Source organism: Lates calcarifer, linkage group LG7_2 (assembly GCF_001640805.2).
Source record: "Lates calcarifer isolate ASB-BC8 linkage group LG7_2, TLL_Latcal_v3, whole genome shotgun sequence".
In the NCBI taxonomy this organism is placed as follows: domain Eukaryota; kingdom Metazoa; phylum Chordata; class Actinopteri; family Centropomidae; genus Lates; species Lates calcarifer.
Genome location: NC_066854.1, coordinates 8130957 through 8148014, shown reverse-complemented (window position 1 = coordinate 8148014; position 17058 = coordinate 8130957). Strand labels below are relative to the sequence as shown.

At 40.7% G+C, this 17058-nt stretch overlaps 1 protein-coding gene across 2 annotated transcripts in view; it reads right to left on the bottom strand.

Annotated features, from left to right (window-relative positions):
- The window catches only part of LOC108872978 (rho GTPase-activating protein 6), a 70895-nt gene that overhangs the window by 36508 nt on the left and 17329 nt on the right, over positions 1-17058 (bottom strand). The window contains exon 1 of one of the 2 annotated variants that reach the window (XM_018660942.2): positions 2769-3201. The exons of the other annotated variant lie outside the window; for it this stretch is intronic. Coding sequence (XP_018516458.1) covers positions 2769-2810 — 42 coding nt within the window. The 5' untranslated portion in view covers positions 2811-3201. Of the gene's footprint in view, positions 1-2768; positions 3202-17058 lie in introns of those variants that run through there. 2 annotated transcript variants of the gene reach the window in all.

Genomic DNA, 17058 nt, shown 5'->3' with positions numbered 1-17058 from the left:
TTCTGCATCCCTGTGTGTCTCCAGTCTGGTAACCTAGAATCTGAAATATTTATCTGCCCTGGCAGGAATGATGACAGCCCGCATTTGTTTATCATCGGCAGCCGAAGGGCTTCTTGAAGGGGCATAATCCTCCATTAACACCAATGCAATTTTATTTGGAACTCCTTCTTTGTTGTATTTTAACTGCATTCTTGTACCCAGTTCAACTGAGTGTTGGGGATTTATGAGATGGCAATGAGCAGCCTGGCTGAAAGAACACTAGTGTGACATACTGTCAGGACATAACTCTTATTCCTTTACCTGCTGTTTTCTGTAATAAAGTGGTGGTTTAAGGTTTCCTGAGTAGAGATTTCATACGTTTACAATCAATAGATGTTGTCTGAATGAATTTCTTACCTTATAAAGCCTGCACAAAGTAGATTACCATGCCTGCCTTCTGTTTAGACACATTTTCCAGTGCAAACTATTCACTTTTACAGCTTGGCAAAGTCATAGTGCCACACTACAGACTTACTTTGCTAGATAACTTACTAACTAGATCTTTACTGCTTGCTCATGAAACATAGAGCATCAATAGAATAGGTATTTCACTAATGGGGTACCACTACCTACTTTTTGGAGTTGCCTGCCATAATCATAAGAATGCTGATTAACCATCACACTGACTGAGATTACTGATCTTAAGGTGAAAGGTCAATTAACTGATTACTCCAAAATTAATCAGCAACTATATGATCATTGAAGTCATTTTTCATTTTAAAAATAACTAGTTTCAGCTTCAAAAATTAAAATACTTGGTGGTCTTCTCTTCACAGAAGACAAAGAACATATTAGCTGCACTCATAACTTTCATCCATTTGTCCATTTTCTGTTGCTTATTGTGGTTCAGACCTCAGTGGTTAGGATAAAGTAAGCAAAGTAACCCAGACACCCCTTCACATAGCCATTTCCTCTTACTCTTCTTGCAGGATCCTGAGGTATTCCAAAGCCAAGAAGGATATATAATCCCTCTAGTGTATTCTAGGTCTACCCCTGGGGTCTTCTCCCAACTGGGCTTAACTGGAATACCTCCAAAGGGTAGCATCCAGTAGGAACCACAACCAATTAGATGCCATTACCTCAGCTGGCTCTGCTCTGTCTGTATGTCTGAGCTCTCCACCCTGACCCTAAGGCTGAGCCTAGACATCCAGTGAGGGAAACTCATTTTGGATGCTTGTCTCTGTGTTCTCGTTGTGTTGGTCACTCCCCAAAGCTCATGACCGCAGGTGGGTCTAGTAACATAAACTTTAGCCATTTGAGAAGTGCTATAATAGTGGCTTTAACATTATTATTAAATCCTATTAGTTTCACTCTTAAGTCCAGTCAGATCACCCACTCTGAAAGCTATGACTTTCCATTGTCATTGTCAAGCCAGAATTTGAATCAACGAATAAGTCTAGTCTAGATTCATAAAACTTAATTTCTTTAGAAAGATGACATGTGGTAGTGGAGGAGTACATCATGTACAATTTGGTCAGTGCACTGAAGCCTCATCAGTCTGTATTGACTGAATTTTGGACCCTCTACTATGGTCCATGTGGCGACTGCTTTCACACCGCATAGCCCCTTTACAAAGCTTTAATCCAGACCACAGCATGCTGCCAGCCCAGCCAAAGAAAATTGTATTGTTTTCCAATCAATTCTTGTAGGTTTATGAGGGCTTCCAGCCACAGAAACATTGCTCATAAAGAGGAGACAGACCGCTGGAGCAGTCAGCAGAGGATTCCTCACCACAGGAGAGGAGAAAAGGGGGGAGAGATGGAAAGAGAAGGAGGGCACAGAGGAGAGAGGGCGGATGATAAAATACTAGCATCTGTGCATATTTAAATCTGTCTGCTTCTCCAACTGACTCGTTTCCCACATTTGCATGAACCTGTTCTGCAAGCAACCTGTTGCTTCTCCAGACTTCGACAGCTTTGTGATATTTGTCAGGGGAAAAAAAGCCACATAATCAAATGCCAGCTACAAAAATGCTGAGGCTTTCTTTTTGAAGGCGAAGTTCTCATCAAAGCTCGTCTGCCAGTCCTCACGGCCTTGACCCATATCTGCATGTTTTGCCCTCATCTGGCCAGCGAGCTGTGAGGTGTAGAGTGTCAAACACAACACCTGTGGCTCCGGAGCTGCAGTCAGCTGCCAGTTTTCTGCGTCTTTGCTGAGCTGCTCTCAGAGCAAAAGTCTCCTCTGAGAACCAGGAAACATGTGTGGTCTTGTGTGCCAGCATGTGTACTTGTTCTATACACCACATGTCACTGAAAACGTTCCATCACAGGAAGTTTTTGCATGTTGAGGCCCCTTTGCTCTGCTCAGTTTCATATTTCTGTTTCAGAGGTGCTGACATTTTAAAGGGAAAGAATTTTCTAAAATCTTATGAGTCATATTTATTTATTAAATACTTTAAACTTCATGCAAGATCAGAGTATAAAGAGGGTTGTGACTGCTTGATGAATTGTTGAATAAAACACAGGAAATAATAGAAATTCTGCAATGGCCCTTTTACTGCATATACACAGAGACAAGCTCTCTATATAGCCTACATTATATATGCAAATATTGACTTAAAGTCATATTAATGCAGGAAATAAACATCTCTTCCTCTTTGTTCTTTAGATAAGCTCACACACTATGCGTGCACGAGAGGAAGCACAGCAGAAGATGTGAGCCCCAAAACCCTTATCACTGCACGTCCGAGTCAGTGTAATTAATTTATGGCCAATAAATTGAGTACTTACAAGATAGGAATTTTGCCTGTCGAGGAACACGGAGTCTCCCATGGTTCCGAATAAGTATCCACATATAGTAAACAACCAAAAAAAATGTAGATGCAGCAAATGATATCCTGTTAGAAAAGAAAAATAAGTCCAAAGAAAGAGTGTGTGTGCGCGTCGGGAGGGAGCGTAAAAGACTCTCCACGAATCACTTGTGTCTTCTCCCTCTTCTACATTAAAGACAGAGACAGACCTTGATTTTTTTTTTTTCTTTTAAATGCAAGTCACCGCAGAGCTTGCGTTTAAGAGCTGATGTCTCTGCACCAGTCAGAAGCGCGTGTCAGAAAAGCATCCGTGCCAGAAAGGACACCATAGCGCGTAATGCGTAACGGATCCATACTGCGCGCTCCTCGGACTCTGGTGAAGACAGATGCTGACCCAAGCTGAGGGGAGGCTGAGAGACCGCTGTCAAGCTAGAGAGAGAATGGCGAGGAGCTTCCGGTATAGATTTTCAAAATATCATCAGCTTTTGGTTAGGGCTGAATTTACGCACAGATATCGGGAAAGAACATAGAAACTGCCTTTGCTGAAACAATATATCGAGGCAAACATGTTATTATGAGTTTAAAACTATTCTCACTACATATAATGACTAATGCCTCATGTACAACACGTCATGACAGCTGGTTTCCTCTGTGCAAATTAGAAAAAATCTTCCAAACAATGCTTTTGATACTTCAAAATGCTAATAAATACACCACATCTGGTCATGTGCATCATAATCACTACATTTTGTTTCTGCCTTTGAGCAGGCAAGAAATATGGCCGCCATTCACCATAAAATGCTTGAAACTCAAGAGACCAATCCTTTCTGTTCTAATCAGCCTGAATTTTATGCATGCATACTGCACTTTAACTACATACATGGCCATAATATGTAACACAATTCAGTCAGCATATCCCACAGCAGCTTCAAGCTTTTCATTATTTTCGAAAGAAAAAAACCTGTGCTTTTATTTTGAAGGCATCGCCATCTATCCCCGGTCTCGTTTTAGGTTTCTCTGGGTGTTTGACGCTGAAAAAACGGAGGCAAAGAGGGAGGGGCGGGGCACCAGAGGAGGAGGACTGGCAGCTTTTGATTATCAACAGCAGGGCTGCTTAAATGTTTTCATGTCAGTGACCCACAAATGGAGCTCCACAGTTGATAAGATTTGACTGAGGAAACCCCATATAGGGAGGTTTTAGTTTTTGGATAGTTTACAGTGCAGAGCTACAACTGTTCCTGAGGCGAAAGCAGTGCTTAGAGTGACATATCTGTGTTATTCTGCCAGTCACAACTTTAAGATTAAATCTCTGTTGCTTTAAGTTTGAGCTAATTCATGCAGATCTAAAATTTATCAAGACAAAAGCTTGTATTATGGGGACTCTGAGTCTTCCCCTGTCAGATGAGTAATCTCTGCCACCCTTACTGGAAATATCCAGAAACACACAGTAGTCAAGCTAAAAACGAGCCTGTTTGTCTTAGCTTGTGGAAAGTTGTTATTGCAGAGATACAAGTTTGTTCCAGCAGTGACAAATCGCTCGCTGCAGGCCCTAATTAATGCAGCAAATAAATCACAGCTGAGAGAATTTACCGGACAAACCGCAGAACCAAAACTGTGATCGATTGCTTCCATTGTAAGCAAAAAAAAAAACATATCTGTAGTAATTTTAATTTATGAGCATTCCCCTTTTCAAATATGCGCTTAGCCATGAAAGGTCAGTCCAGCACTGGAAGATTCTAAAGGGAGGAGGAGAGGGAGGCTTGTCTGGGTTTGTGTAATACTTGATGTGGAACCAGCGTTGGGCAATCTGTGTCAAAAGACTCAGCTTGTATCTTAACCACATAAAAAACAGAAGTATGCAAAACAAATGGAGCGCAACCTGGTTTTATCAAGGACACAGTGGATGAAGAATATGAGCTGGCCTCACACACACACACACACACACACACAATATGAGGGTTAATGAAAACCATTTGCTTTGCTCTGCAGGAGTGGGTTTATTGAGAAAGACACAAGGCAACCTCATTCTTTTCTTTAATTTCATACACAGTATGTGTGAATGAGTGAGGGAGCGCATGACAGAGGAAGACCATGGATTCCTCCCTGCTTATCAGATAGTGCCGTAACCATTTAAAGAATGCTGCAAAGTTAAGAGGAACACTTACTTTACTCTGAAATCTGGAGATAACAGATAAACCACCATAGACTGACTCAGCCATAAACCACATGATGGTTATGTGGCACAGAAAACCAGTTTTCACAGAGAATAGCTTTCAGATAGGCCGGATGTTTATCAGATCTTGTCAAAATGAGGTTTGGATTTTGCTCAAACATTTGAGGTGTTGTTGCTCAATACAGAAAAAAAAATCCTCTTTGGATTGAATGGAATTGGGGCCGAAGGTGGAGTTGTGTTCAGATTCATTTATCGTATTTATCGACTTACTTGGAGTCAGACAGGTGCTGGTGCCTATCCCAGCATGCATAGCGCAGGCAGACACTCTTGTGCAAACGCCACAGCAGTGAGTCATTTTTGACCATGCAAAACAAAACGTACACATGTTTATATGTAGTTTTGGTTACAGTTTTGTTATGTGATCAGCCCTCATGTGAGTCATTTAGGATGAAAATGACTTCTGATGAGAGGATATGAAGAAATAAATGACAAAACGTGACTGAAAAGAAAGAAGGATCTTAATCCAGTCGCAACTTAAGGTCACCTTCTTGGCTTTTTCCTGTGCTTTCATCTCTGTCACATCAGAGGATGGAGTTTGCTCAGTTGCCTTGGAGATGGAGCTGTTGACATGTGAGCTCGGAAGCTGTTCCAATTTCATCTATGGCACTTTCAGGGCTTCTTGTAACATTTTGTGAAATACATGGCTGAAAGCACCAGAAAAAGCAAGTAAGTGGACCTTGAGGCAGGTTTGTTTAATCAGAAATGACCATTTCCAAGGTTAAGGATTAACCTTCTCACTTAATGGTTTTAATATACTTCGAATGGGGATTTGTTTCCACAGTATTTTAGTAGACAGTTACATAATTGGTTGTTCAAAACAGAACAGAAATTTTGGGTCATAGTCAAGAGCAATATTTATTATGTTTCTGAACAGAAGCCTAATTGTCTTTTGCTTGTATGACAGTGTGGAGGGTATATTATATAGAGGGGAGAAGAAGGACTGATGCAAGCTGTTTTTTCCCCCTTAAAAACACTGACTGAAGTTCAGTCATTAGGCTAGGAGCTGTGTTTTATGGTCCTGTAGGAGGAGCCCATTGTCTCCTAAAATGGTGTTTCAATGGTTCCACTGTGACCATGGCTCTCTCTCACACACACACACACAATACACAGAGCCTGTGGGAGAAGGAGGGAAGGCTGGAGGAGAGGAGGAAGAAGAGGAGAACAATAATGTATGGATATGCAGTTCTATGAGCAGTATGTGCAGTAGGAATCGGCTACGACAGCATGTTAGAGCATGATTAAGTTGCTTGTGTTAGCCCCTGCAAAGCGAGCCCTAAATCTACACATCCCCTCAGCCAGTCATCACTTCTCATATCATCTTGAAATTGTTAAAATGATGCTGAAATGAGGCCGCCTATGACCATATATCAATTTCAAAGCGTGCTCAGGATTTTCCATTGTTGAATTTGGCACGGCCTGTTTGTGCTGATATATCACATCCCTGCTATTAAGTGTCGATCTAGAGAAGAAGCAGGTTGGAGTTTGTGCACGAAAAGTGACAGTGAGGAATATTTATAGTGATTTAAATCTGCATCTTGCATCTTGCTTTTTAATTGCACTTTAATATACCTATTCTCAAATAAAAACACACCAAAATATGAATGCTTTGGAGCCACGCTGATTAAATCACCCCCTAAAAATGCACATATTGAGAGTTCCAATATTATTTTACAGGGAACGTATGAGGCCAACCTATAATTTCACTGCTATATGGTAAAGGCAGGCTGCAAAATTCTAATGTTTACATCCTCCAGCCTGGGAGGTGCAGCACCCTCCTTCTAAAGGCTGGATGCCTGAGTTGTGAAATCACTCCATCGAGTGGAAAGTATTCTGTTAAAGTGCCTTAAGACGATCCAGTAAATGACAGAGAAAAATCCTGCGAGGCTTTCGAGCTGTTTAATAAACACTTGCAGAATAGATGTTGCAAGACTGAGATCGAAGTATTTGCACGTGTTGCATCACACACAACCTCACTTTCAGTGGACGCTGGATGAAAACTGTGAGCAAAAGGTCAAAAATGATAGCTCATAATTCATATGACAATTGGAAATGTTATTCTCAATATGTAATCTATTAGCGGCTGAAATGAATTGACAACATTGTGCAATTGCTCCCATTTACTTTTCATCTTTCATACATTTTTAGATTATACAGCCTTTAATCAATCTAACATTAAAAAAATAAAGAAACAGATTACTAAAGTTTCTTGTTTTGTCATGCACATGATAACTGTTCTACTATATTATTTTACTCTATTCTTTTCCTATGTGCAAAGATAGCCAATAGTTAGTTACAAAATATTAGCATGCTAACATGCTATATTGGCATTTTGCTCAAAAAAGTACAGCTTCACAGAGTTGCTAGCATGACTGACTCTTACGGCATGGCTATACCAGCGTTGAAAAATGAACTGAAATCCAACCTATGCTTGCTTAATGAAAGGCAGCCTGCTATAACCAGAAGTTAGCGAAAGCACTTAGCATTTTTGTCCCACTTCAGGGAAGACTCTTGTAAATTAAATGACATAAAATCCCCCTAAAAAACATCAGGAGGAGTTCTCATAGCTCAAGGAGTTTTTGTGACTGTGATATGTGACGCTAGCATGTTCCTAGCTGCTAGCTTGTTAGGAGTTATGCTACAGTAGCTAGATTCCTCGCTACATAGCTTTTAGAGACAGATATTTTGCTACAAGGCCTTTAGTGTTGTTTCTACAATCTTCAGAAATATGTTGCTTAAACAGATTTTTGACCACTGTAAAAAAATAACATTTTTGACTAAGGTATGACAGTCTAGCCTGTGCCTAAACTAAATAAGAAAGTCAGCATTAATTTTTGACAACTGAACAGCTGATAAAGAACCAAACAGTGAAACTATGGAGTTGTTCTCAATAGCCACATGTTTGCCTGCTCATTAGCTTGTGCTCTTCAAGTTTTATCTCTCTTTCTCTCAGACGTTGAACTTTGACCTTGATTTCACACAACAGACCAAAGAACGAGTGTAAGAGAAAGAAAATGAGAGAAAGGGGAGAGGGTGGAGGGCGATGCTAAAAACTGGGCACACATAAACGAATTTACAGCAGGAGCAGCACAAAGCAGCTCAGGGGGATGACCTCAGAACTGGGGAATGTGTGTGTGTGTGTGTGTGTGTGTGTGTGTGTGTGTGAGTGAGTAAAAGAGAGAGAGAGAGAGAGAAAGATGGCGCTTTGCCACAAATGTGGACTCACTCCTTAACTTGGGGGGTGGATAGAGAAGTCACACACACCCAAACAAACATTAATAACAAATTATGTCTCATCTCACTCCAGAGATGACCCCGAACCAGCAAAAGAGATTTTTTTATTTTTTTTTGGAAACCGATACACACACACACACACACACACACACACACGCACACGCACAAAGTGACGACAGCATGGATCTGGATTCAATCAGGATGCTTCTATCAACAGGCCGGCCCACTTGTCCTAAATCTACCAATAGGGGGGGGGGGGGTTGTGGCTATATGGCTTTCATCTCCATACCACCTCCATTAGACCGTGCGTAAAGAGACTGACAGGTCAAAGCAGTGGAAATGCTTCGGCCTAACCTGCAGGCCACAAGATTTTACAGGAGAAAGAAACGTTTTATGCAGGAGGATACGTTAAGTAAATCAAGGTAGAGAGGTGCACTCTGGTGAATTTCTAGTTGCGGTTTTAGAGATCCAGCACCTGCACTCTTTAAGTGGAATATTTGATTATGAGGGTTTTATGATGCTTGTATTGTGCACTTTACTCCAAACCCGGGCAGGCAGATAGAGGTATCACAGAGGTGTAAACATTGATCTAGGCAGGATGTTAAATTCACTAGCAACAAGAAAAACCTCTAGTAGATTTCCTATGATGGTTTTTGGAATCACCTGGAGTCAGGCTTGGAGGTGTGTGCCAGTCCAATTAGTTGTAGCCACACCCATGGGTGGGACTAAGGCTATTTATTCAATGACACACACCTGAATCTGTTTGATACCTGACAAAGAACCATGCTGGTGTTTTCCTTTGTGTTATCAGAAGACATTTTATGGCAGATAGAAAGCATAGTTTGAGTTTTTTGGACTCAAACCCTTCTCATGATCAGTGTGTGTGTCACACTAATTGTTTCTCAAACAACATCAGATAGAAGTTTGCATCATGAGGCACCATAGAGGTACCACCACACTATGACTAAAATGAGCTGTTTTCAAAGGAAGCATTTGAACTCCACTGATTCATAACTGCACTCAACTGCCTCATTTAAGGAACCTGATAAAGAAACAATAACTCTGCGTTGAACAGCGAGGATGAGCTATTCACTCTCAACACTATTCATTACGATCAATCTCACATCTTCATTTAACTGCTGATAAATAATTTATTTGAATTTTGTGGTATGTTCAGGCTTAGGTTTGGCACAGAAAAAAACTTTCCAGCTCTCTCCATACTTTCTTGCTAGTTTGCCTCTTGTTTGCCCATAGTTAATTTTGTTGCACCAAGCTCTCCAAACATGAGGAACCACTTGCTGCCTTGTCAGCATTCATTGTCTTACACAAATGCTTTTGTTTCTTTCTCAGCGGCCATTTCCTGTAGTTGGTTTGGTGTTTGTTTTATTTATTTTAGTTTATTTTCCGAGCAATTACAGCCAGAAAATGAGTTCTTGGTCCAGATCCAGTTGAAACGTACTCTTTTTGACTGTCACCTGCTAAGTGTTCTGCATGAAGTGCTAGGTATAAACAGCCTCTCAAAAACTGATTATGAGGGCAGCACTTCAAACTGAGTGTTGCCAGTCACACTGGATTAAAGTAGCAGATGCAAATATATGTCTAGTCATGTCTAAGGTAGAAATAAGGAGACACACTATAGTGCTAACATTTTATGCTCACAAGAAAAATGAAACCCAGTGCCAGCATGTTTTTCTTAGAGTTTCAGAGTGTGTGTGTGTGTGTGTGTGTGTGTGCAGGTGTTATTCATGTCAGCGTGAGTCTGTGTGTTTTCATCACCCGACTTTTTCGTGACGTCATCCCCATCCGTGGAAGAAAAGACATCAGGTCTTTGTTAGTGTGAAGTCAGTCTTTCCACTCATCTGTGTATGTGTTTATCTGAGCCTGGTCTCATCTGTCTGTCTCTGCACTCATGTAAATATCTGCCAATCTGACCTTCCACCCTTCTCTTCATCTATCCATCTCTCTGTCTGCTGCTCTGTCAGCGTGTTTTCCTGCCTGGTTGGCTGGCAGCTTTCCCCCCTGTGAATCCCTAAGTAATGCTGGGTAGGTTTTCCATTGGAGTCAGGTGCTTTGAAGGCATAAATGGAGCATGCAATACGTGTGTGTGTGTGTGGGGTGGTGTCTACGAGTTCCCTATGTCATATTGTGTCATGTTATGGGTATTTGTGTTTGTGGATGGCTCAGTATAGATGTCATTTTCTGAGTGGGCGTTGTGTACGTGGTACGATGTGATTAAAATCTGACATGTGGTTGATGTTTGCAAGCATGAAGATAAAACTACTTGTGATTTTGATTAGCATCGCAAAAATGTAGTAGGGCGCTATGGTGTCTGACACCATCAATGTTTGATGTCTGCTCTTTTTTCCTCTCTCTTACAATTGGCACAGACACAAAATGAACAAAACTTTAAAAATAAATGTAGCAATGTCCAAGATGTAGTCATTTGACTTGGGCCCTCATGCAGCTAAACACCTGCTTCCCAAATCTTGAACAATAAACTATAACATGAACAGACTAATAGAAGCAATTGTCCCTTATTGGACAACGTGCAGGATTTGATAGCTAGACGCCGCACCATACGGCGCCTCACGGTCTCCATCCAGTCCCGTTACGCCACCAAGTCCCCTGCACTTACAATGTGAATTATGGAAAGTTGGCTCCAATATTTTGTGAAGGGATATAATTATCCTCAATAGAGACGAAACAGATGAATGTTTGATGTAATTAAATAATCCATGGTTAGATGGCATGCACGGAAATCAATCATAAACTGCCAATCACGTCGCAGGAACTGGGGTATGCATTGTGTTTTAGATTAGTTAGGTAAAATTTTGGCATTATAGTAGTATTGTTTTGAATGTTCTAACCTTAGATTTGTAAAACACACAGTTAACCATTTTCAAAGACATTTTTAAAGAAACTAAGGGTGCAAAGTGCGTCACAAGGTGCAAATGAAATGACAAAAGCATATAGGAGCATAATTGCATAATTGCATTCCCTTCTTGTGGTGATGTGTGTTTGTCTTTTACCTGCTTGTTAATGAGCAGTGGCATCGTTCATATGGAACTCCTGTGCTTGACAACCAAGTGTGACTGAATGGACTCGTTGTCTGTATATAAAAGCTGTGTTTTACATACAGATACCTTGTCTTTCAGCTCCAACTCCTCCACCTTAATGCACGCTCTCTCTCTCTCTCTCTCTCACACACACACACACACACACACACACACTGTCCTCCACCTCCCACGCCTCCTTAATGTTTTCTGCCACAACAGTTGCCATGGTGTCTCAGCTTGCCAGCTGTGCCGGACAGCACAATAACAAGGACGTGTGTATTTCTCTGATAGTGTGTGTGTATGCGTGTGTTTGTGTATGTCAGCATGTAATAAGATGCGCTAATGTTGTCCGATAGTGGATTTTAAGCCCAGTAATGAGCTATGATCCCTGACATGTCATTGAATATTTGCGCAGTGTCAAGTCTGACAAATCTCACTCTGCTTGTTATAGTTTTGAACAAGTGCCGCCTCCGTTCCTGCCGTTCAGAATTATTTTCACATCAAGCTAAACTGTTGAGAAAACACTGCAGAACACCGTGGGAAAATAATTGCGGAGATTTCTGTATTTTTATGCCGTGTGATGCATTCGCTGGCAGCAGGAATGACGAAAACAGCCTTCACTTGTTGCCATAGCACCACAGTAAAAGCGTCCCGAGCATTATGGGAAACGGGGAGAGTGATGTGAGATCTGCATGCTCACATGAGCTCAGATTTGGGATACAAAGTCACAGAAGTGTCTGGGGTTCTTAAATATTTCTTAAAAATATCAACCTCCAAATTTGAGTTATGAAGTCTAGACATGATGCCAGACATATTCTAGTGAAAGAAAAGACCAAAAATAAAGCACAGGTCGTAAGTCTAAGAGGAAAAACTTTGAGTGCGAAATTCACTTAGTGCCTGTACTGTAACTCATACTTATTTTCTCTCTCCTACAAACTCAAAAAAACATGGAGGCGTTCCTGCAAATTCCAGCAATTTCCCTTAATGAAAGGTGGCAGCACTTAAAACACCAGCTCCACGCCTGCTATAATACGTCAAGTGATCCACACTTTTAAAAACAACAACAAAAAACCCCTTTTCACTTTGTCCTCTCTCTTTTGTCACTGACACAGTTCTGCCTGACCTGGAGGGTTTAAACCAACTCTTGAGTAAACTAAAGGAACAGCCGTTGAGGAGTCTCTCTCCAGTGAGCAAATCTCCAGAGACGCCTGAGTGGAGGGTTTGGAATAGCTTGAATAATAGAATAAAATGTCCGCTGAGTGATGTGACGTGAGTGTGTTGGCTCAGCCTCCTTCAGCTAAAGAATAGCATCTCTCTCAGCACATTTGTCCAAACACTTTGTGTGCCTGTGTGTGTGTGTGTGTGTGTATTAGTGCACAAGCTTTTGTGGATATGAATCTGCTATCATGGATGTCTGAGATATTAATGACCATTCCAGGACATTCTGGAGACTCTTTTTATGCTTAGTGTTTGGCTCTGAAATGGAGTTTAAACTCACACGTATTAGACCTTCCTTTCCATGTCAAAGATGTAGACCCATTAATGGGAGCAAATGTCCAAGACCCCCAGGGTGCCTACAAGCTCCACATCTTTATATTTTTAGTTTATATACCAGACTATTTCTTGGCCTGGAGCGGCAACTTCCTGGAGTTTTCATTGGTCGCTTGGCAACTACCCAAAGCCAAGAAATAGTCAGAGCTGTAACCCTTTTTTTAAAAAAAAAAAAAAAAAAAAAGCAAATTATCATTTTCAAACTTTGGCTTACGTTATGCTTTTTGGGGAATCTGTCTACCTTTGGACAGAGCCAGGCTAGCTGTTTACCCCTATTTCCAATCTTTGTGCTAAGCTAAGCTAACCATACACACACCATGCACACATGCTGAGACCTGACAATAGGGGCCCAATAACATGTTTTTGCCCCCTGGCCCCCCTCAGCCATGATCGTGACTTCTAGGACCTTGGAGCAAAATGTGATGACAGTATGACAGATGACTTGAATCACACAAGTATACCACAAACATGGTTATCTTATGTCTGGCTATTTTCCTGTATTTTCCTTGGCCTTAACTGAGCTTTCTAAATTGGTGGCATGGGCCTTTTCCCCACTGATGTTAGTGTAGTTAAAGGTCATTTATTTTTATTTACTCTTCATTTATTGATTGATTTTTTTCATTATTTGACTCTGGCAGTCAGTCAGTCATATATTGTGGACAGAGACTCACCCATGCACACAGGGTGATGGGTGAGTTCACGTCCAATCACTTGCTTGCATGTAAATTGGTTCTCTCAGTGTTGCCGAGCGCTTTGTTTAATCACATGTTTGTTTATGCAAATCCGGTTTAAATGAAATCACAGAGACAATGACCTGTGGAAAATATGGAACTGAGTGGCTGAGTGTAACATACAGGACATGGCTGGAACTGCCCTTATTGTTCTGCTTTCTATGATAATCAGCTCAATCTGGCAGCAGTTTCACTTGTTTTCAATGCAAATCAACTTGTCTCATGAATTTTCAGATGTCAGGTGTTTCCCTGAGCTAGTGCTGGACATATGTTTCTGTGCTTATGATGATGCACTTGTTTAAAAATTATTCAGAAATACAAGATCTGAGGGTTTGTTGGGATGGACGTTTTTTCCTCAACCCCGGCCCCTCTCCTCCTCTTCCTCCCTGGAGTCGTATCTCTTTCCCTGCCCCACCTTCCTTTTTCTTTCTTTGTATTTTAAACTCATTTCTCTTCCTTCTGTGTCATCTTTCTTTAGTGGTTGTGTTTTTGGTACAGTCCGTCCCACCTTCTACCCCATTTCACCCCATCTCTTCTGACAATTGTTGCTTTCATTTGCACAAGGGGAAAACATAGAATATATTTTCAGATATTGGAGCAGAATATCTTAAGGAATACTGTGAATGTAAATCAGTTATTTTGGAAAACATATAATTTTGCTCAGTACCTCCTATGTACTGTGAACTCAGTTGAACCCTTACAGACATACCAAATGAGCACGAGACATTGCTTTGACATCTTCATTTGTGTTTATCAGTGTGTGTGTGTATATTTGGATTCCCCAGATTTTTTCCAATAGTCATTTTTTACTAGTATGCATTTAGACTATGTACTGTATGCATGTACTCAGTACATGCCCTGCATGTGCTTGTGCATCCGCAGAGCTGCAGCTACACTGGGTAGAGTATGTTTGAATAGCTGTATACACAGTGTGTGAATGTGCTAGTGAGCAATCTCTACAGCTTTTAAGTCACCTGGCCTAAGGCATATCAAACCTTTATCAAAGTCAAACCGAGCAGCCTCAATTCCTCTCAGCTCATGGTATAAATATTTAGTCTGCAGTATAAACACACCGGCCTTCTAGGAATGCTCTGTTCACAAATGACAGCAACGCTTTTATCCTTCTACTGATAATAAGGGTTGGAGACAAAACTGTTGATTCATCTGAATATGCAACCAGAAGTTAAGCCACTCTGCTGTACTGTTATAGGCCTGAAGCAGCTCTTTGAAATACTCGGGCTTTCCAGAGATATGATTCTTACTTTGTTTCTTTGAGAGATGCAGGGAGCATTCATATATCTATCGCTATCATTATCTTCTACACTCCATACTAAAACCTCAATCGTATGATTCATAGGAGATGGCTCATATGTGCTTCAGTGTAATACTAAGGGATTACTATTATCTTTTAACGTGATAAAATGTGAATTTATAGCAGCTTTAAAGCTAAATGGTAGGAAATCTTAAATAACGTGTGGCTAAGTCTGGCTGATTTGTTAAGTTAAGTGAAGTGAATCTGCATAATCTATATGAAAAATAGTCTGCTGCTCTGAACTCCCCCAAAACTACTTTTCTATATCCACAGATACAGTATGTACTGTAGGAGTTATGGACAGTGGTAGACTCTTCAAATATCAGTGCAGTACGTGTACATGACAAAGCTGGTGTTATTCTATATTTTTATGACTGTCCCGGTGAAAATGTCAAAACAAACAGTCCTATTACTATTTTCAGCGGTGGATGAATACACATTTAGAGCTCTAGTGAGTATTTAAAGCAGCAGGATGGTGGATGTTCTGACTAACAACAAAATGCAATGGCTGTGTTCATGATAGTGAGGGAGAGTGTGGCTCACTGTGTTTAGAAGTACAAAGAACAAGATCCCAGAGGTCTTGCTAAAGACTGAATAATGCAAAAGAACTACGGCACTCCATCTTCAGGTGAAAAAACTTTTTAAAGTATTTGGACAACAGTGGCACAGAGGAATAAGATCTGTCAGGCTTTGGCTACACAGACAATACTTAATAATAAGATCAATCCATCTTTCGTTTCAGTCCTTTCATGGCATTTGTTTATGATAAAAATGTGGAATATCGGCAGCCCCCCTCCATCAACAAGCTGACCGACCAGCCATCCACCCAAAAAAAGGCACTGCTCCTTTACACTATCAGGGTTTCTTCCCATTATTCATGCAATGCTTTGGTATGCTCCACTTGTAAATTGTTCAGCTGCTTCAACAATTTGTCCTAACAGAACTCTTCCAATCGAACTTGTCCACAGTTAGTTTAAACATTTACTTTGTCTGATTTGGACTTGACCACTGAAACATCTAAATTTGGAAAAGCAGAATAAACTCAAGATTTTTGTGCGCACACACACACACACACACACACACACACACGCGCATACGCACAGTCGTGCACAAGGGTTTTCTGTTCTGAGGAGGGTTTTAATTTCCCAGACAGTATTGTCATGTGGTTTAACATGAGCTTCACCAGGCAAACTCAGTTTGTGTGTATGCATGTGTGCGTTTGGGTGGAGGTGTAGAATGAGGAGAAGAAGAAAGACAGGAGGTGGGGGTTGACAGATCCATCCCATCTCTTTTTCTCTCTCTGGAATGCAGCTGGAATCCAAGCTTGACTCCCCTGTTGACTCCGCCCACACTCCCACCACCTCATATCATGCTACACACGCACACACACACACACACACACACACACACAAGCTGTGTTTGCACTAGTTACTCCTTCTGTTGGGTCATTTTAACCATGAAATAAGTGGTTGCCTGTTCGAACCTGTCCAGCTGATATGTAGTCTTACGCATGGTCCTTTTGTTTTGCATACGTGTGTGTGTGAAAATGTGTGTGTGTGTGTGTTGGAGGCAGAGTACACTCACAGAAGAACGCCTTTACAGTTTTCAGTAGGTCGTCCATTTTTCATGTTTTTTACGTAAAGGCACGATGAAATCGTGATATGTAAAATGTAAAAGATATTTCGTACATATTTCTTTTTTAAAAATGAATACTGACAAACCAACATTTGCAACATGTACATTTGATGGCGATAAGGTAACATGTTCACAGTAAATTACATAGACTAATAGTAATGAGCCACAGAGATGTACTGAAAGAGGTTGTAATTTGGAGGATGAATATGGCTGCTCTTTTCTTTTCCTTTATTCCTTATACAATGATAATAATGATAATGATCCATATCTGATTCTCTGTAACTGTTTCATCTTGCAACATGCCACTACTTAGATTCAGCTACATTTGAAATCAATTTTCCCACAGCTATCATTAAGTCTATAATATGCATTTGTAACATAGAATTTTGAAATTATAATGTGCTCAAAAATCTGTTACAGGAGTGAAAAAGAAGTAGGGTTTAAGCTCTTTTAGTCCTTCTACACTGTTGGCATGAACTTAATTTCCTTGTTTTTTCTATGGAGTTCAGTGCTGATCCTTG